Source organism: Lepidochelys kempii, chromosome 22, assembly GCF_965140265.1.
Source record: "Lepidochelys kempii isolate rLepKem1 chromosome 22, rLepKem1.hap2, whole genome shotgun sequence".
In the NCBI taxonomy this organism is placed as follows: Eukaryota; Metazoa; Chordata; order Testudines; family Cheloniidae; genus Lepidochelys; species Lepidochelys kempii.
In genome coordinates, this window is record NC_133277.1 from 13,841,611 (window position 1) to 13,845,972 (window position 4,362).

A 4,362-nucleotide genomic window follows, 5' to 3' on the forward strand; every position below is an offset into this window, starting at 1 on the left:
CATTTTTTTGGGACTGGCACTTGTCAAAACCCAAACATTTGGGGAGTGCTGGTTTTTCAGTTAAAAATGGCCCTTTTTTCTTAGATAGTTTTCAACAAAAACTATCATTTTTTTCATGGGACTGTTTCACAGGAACAAAACCCCACTTCCCAACCAGCTCCACCCCCAGCCCTGGAGGAGAGATGGGGCTTCTGAACATAGGGACTTAACTGGGTGGAGTGTGGATGGGAGCTAGAGGGTGAGGAGACTCATCCAACAATAACACTGAAACACCAGTCACCTCTAGACAGATTTATTGGAGTGATGGTCACAGGCTTGGAGCCAGGGGACAGAGACAACGCCCCTAGGGCAGGAGCAGCATTCACCATACCCAGCGTTTAATCCTCCCCTTCCCCATGCCTACCCCCTATGTGGCCAGGAGGGAGAACACCACTGGCTGAGGCCTGTGTGTCCCACAGACCCTCCCCAACTGCTAGGTGAGGGAGAAAATGCGACAGAGGCGCTGGGTGCCAGGGAGTAGCATGGCATCACAGAAAAGCAGGCAAGGAAGGGGATTCCCTTCAACTGCCTTCCATCCCCCTGCGTCAGAAGAGGAAACTGGTGCCTAATCCCACAGTAGGGCAGGAGCAACCCTCTCCCCCACGTAGAACAGCTGCTCCCTCTCCCCTCTTGCTATGGGTGGTGCATTTCCCCTGCCAAAGGTAGCACTTGCAGAACAATTCACCTTTTCCACAGTTTGCCCCTGACTAAAGCTCCTTTAGGCTGAAGGCCTCTGCTCCCCGCTCCTCTCTGCTCATGCCCCTCTGCCTTGATAGGGATTGGCACTCGCCAGGGCAGGCATGCAGGTGGGAGGGGCAGTCCCTTTTGGCCAGCTGGTTTGGTTCACTGCACCTGCTGCCAATGGAACCTGTCCACGCAGACTCCAGCTCTGGTGAGAGGAAACGGGGGAGGCTGTAGCAATCTGCAGCACTGAGATAATGACGTTCCTCATTCAAAGGGCGTTAGGGACAGTGAATCCCCACATGCCCCCACACCCAGGGCTGGGTATTATTCATCCCCATTAAGCATATGGGAAAACTGAGGCAGAGATCGGTGTTGTCCTTTGCCCACGGTCTCAGAAGAGGGCAAGACTGGAGTCCTTGGCTTCCATTCCTGTTCTTAGGAACTCTGGTCCCTGGCTCCCACAGCGTAACCCCCTGCAGAGCAGGAAGATGACTGTGTATACCCATCCCCCTACGTGCTTGTTTGGAACAAATCAGGGTGCAAAGGGTTAAGTTATGGGGGAGGCAGTCCTTTCCTCTGCAGATGCTGCACCCCAATAAGACAGGCTGGCAAACGGTTCCAGCCCAGGAGACAGACACAACCACACACTTCCATGAGCACACTGCCAGTATCGTGCCAAGGGCGCGATGGGAACAGATGGATGGAGGAGTCTGGCCCGACGGGGAGAGGCACGGTATGGTAGCCTACTGTGCAGTGAGCATCAGGTTTGCTGCTGCCCCTCCTGGGACGGAGCTCCCCTTCACAGCTGAACAGCTCCCCACGAATCCATCCACCCCAGATCTCTACCTGGAGGAAGCTGTAATGAGAACACGTTCAGACAATGGGCGTCTGTTTGATGTTAGATTATCCTGACCCTCACCCTCCCACGTGCCCCACGCCAAGTCAAGGGTGCCATGCGAGCGCATCTGGACTGGCATGCAACTAGCTTCTGCTCCTTGCCTCACCTTGGCTCCATGGGCCAGTGAAGAGCAGCAGAGCGAAACTCACTTTCCTGCTCTGATCATGGAGCCAACTGCAAAACAAAGTCGCCAATTTCCTCGCTCTTGGCTCAGCCGGTGCCAATCGGGGAGTAACCCCAGCGCAGCCAGCAGAGTCATTCTGCATTATACAAGGCACAAAATGGGCAGACAGTAGCCCTTTCCATACTGGGATCAGATTTCTTAGATACTGCTGTCAGGGGCACTCTGGAAAAGGCATGCCTTTCTGGGGTGGAACCTGGCAACTGATAGCCTGCACCAACAATGTTTAGGACAAGAGGTGAAGAAAGAAACTTGACTGATCCTGTGGTCACAAGCAGACCAGCCAAACCACACACGTGCGGTGTCAGGCATAAAACCCAGGACCTTTAGGACCAAAGAACACCAGGGTTGACAACTACAGCGCAAGGAGAATCTCCATCAGCAGCAGTACATTAGGGCTTGTACTCTATGGGGAGTAGCCACTAGGGGGCGACATGATCACACACACAGGAGAGCAGGTCCAATACATTCCACCCAGCACAGGGCAGCGATTGTGTTGCAATAGGATGGGAGCAGCAGGGAAGTCCCATCAGGTTGCCTGGGGAGGCGGCTCCCCCTGGATGGGACGGGGTCACTTACAGCAGGGGACGTAGCAGTCGCACTCGCAGAAGTCGCAGCGCGCGAACCAGCGGGTCCAGCCCCACTGCTTGGTGGCGCAGTTGGAGATCTTGATGCAGCCGTGGTTGAGGAAGGCCCCGAGGTGAGCCTTGTCCGTGCAGGTGGAGGAGCAGCTGCCGTCGATGTCCCGCTCGTTAATCTCGATCCGGCCCCGCAGGCATATCCCTGCCGGGGAGAGACAGCAGCCCTGTTACCCCGGGGCTGGGGGGAGGCACCGAGAACAGAGCGCGGGAGTTATTAGCATGAGGCTGGGCTATGGTTATCAGAGCAGTGGGGCTGGTCTCTCAGGGCTGATGAGGCATCAGGCTGCCGATGGCACCAACACCCCGGGTTCCAATAACCAGCCCTGCAGCCTTTTAGTGTGCAGGTCCCCAAGCCCGGCAGACCCAGCACATTCTTCAGAGCTTGGAACACCCCTAAGGGAGCGAGGTGAAGCTGATGCTGCAGCCCCAGGCTGGGATAGGAGAGCGACACCCCACTCTCCCCCTGCTCCTGACTGCAGAGGGGTGGGGGACAGAGGTGTTTCCTCCATTAGCCCCCTCGCCGCCACACATCAGGGATGTCTTTGAATGGAGCTCACCCAGTGCAGCCAGACCTGCAGACTATGCTGACTCCCAGGTGGAAAATTGGCAAATAAGGGACACTCCAGCCACCACCTTGATGCAGCCACCTTTAGGGTGGAACATTAGCTCCTCCCAATCCTACCCATTTTACTGCCCATCGGTGCTGCACGGCACAGTACTCACGGAGGCAGGTGGGTTTAGGTGTCCAGTGGCCATCGGACTGACAAGCACTGGCCGGGTCCCCCACCAGCAGGAAGCCGGGCCGGCAGCCGTAGCGCACCACAGAGCCCACCCACCAGTCATTGCCGTAGACCATGGAATTGAAGTCTGCCTCTGGCCGCCCGCAGTTCACTGGGAAGAGAAAGGTCCCAGTGGATGGTGCAGGTTGGAAGTCTGAAGGTATCGCCACCCCCGCAGAGACCAAAGGGGCACCAGAGAGCAGCACGCCATGGATACATGCTTGGCATCATTGGGGTGCCAAGGGCTGCTGGTATAATTCCACAGCCCCACAAAGATGCCAAGGGTAAATACCAGATCCTTAGGGGGACATGCTGGGCATGGGGGTCTGGATCCCAAAGAGATGGCAACAACTTATGCTATGGATGACAAGGGTATATAGCTCCTGGGACCCGTGATGGCCAGGGTATCTGCCACAGCCTGGATGCATGCTAGCAGTGCTGGTAAACTGCTCTGGGTATGTGACATGGAGCCTAAATGGATGCTAGGATGCCAGGGGCTGGAGGTAAATGCTCCAGATCCCAGAGAGGATCCATTGGCCCATCTCCTGGATGTCGGGAAACCGAGGATACAGAGATGTTGCATCAACCCCCAGCCCGTACCCTTTCAACCACCAAGCTTGCTCCAGGACTCAGACTTGTTGCATTAACCTCAACACCTCGTGATGCCAACAGCTGCTGTAATTCCTTGCCAAGGGGACCATCAGGAAATGCCCCATAATTCTCACTTCCCAGATGCCCCCCAAATTCTCCAAGCCAAAGACAGTTTTTGATGGAGATAAAAAGGGCCTTTGGGGTCACACATAGAGAGATGTATGTATATGTTGTGTGTATATATAAACCTTACACACACACACAAATATATATACACATACACACAAAAAACAGACAGGTTTGAACTGAACCAAAACCATTGTTGTTATTTTTAAATATCTCATCAAACAATAAAATTCATTTCAAATCATCCAAAATGTTTTGGGTTGATTTGACGGCATTTTTTCATTTCAATTCACCGTTTAACATTTTCACCCACCCCTCTTTAAATTTTTTTTTAAAATTGGCTGTATTTGAGAACCAAATGCCACGTTGAAACAAACGAATAAGCCCTCTAAACAAAGCATTTCAACTTAAAACAAATCGGGG

The 4,362-nt window shown here is 53.9% G+C and overlaps 1 protein-coding gene across 1 annotated transcript; it reads right to left on the minus strand.

The window, feature by feature from the left end:
- Positions 1-304: 304 nt before the first annotated feature.
- LOC140901688 (seizure protein 6-like) lies at positions 305-3,853 on the minus strand. Its single transcript, XM_073320938.1, has 3 exons — positions 3,167-3,853; positions 2,382-2,585; positions 305-1,579 (listed from the first exon to the last, which is right to left on the minus strand). Exons 1-3 carry the CDS (start codon positions 3,297-3,299, stop codon positions 1,566-1,568), a joined length of 351 nt encoding a protein of 116 aa, XP_073177039.1. The 5' UTR covers positions 3,300-3,853; the 3' UTR covers positions 305-1,565.
- Between the last annotated feature and the right edge of the window lie 509 nt (positions 3,854-4,362).

Bases quoted from the DNA above. Each gene is read 5' to 3' on its own strand.
- LOC140901688 (XM_073320938.1), bottom strand. From the start codon at position 3,299: ATGGTCTACGGCAATGACTGGTGGGTGGGCTCTGTGGTGCGCTACGGC. The intron at 2,586-3,166 runs GTGAGTACTGTG...TCTCCCCGGCAG, and splicing joins ACCTAAACCCACCTGCCTCC to GGATATGCCTGCGGGGCCGG.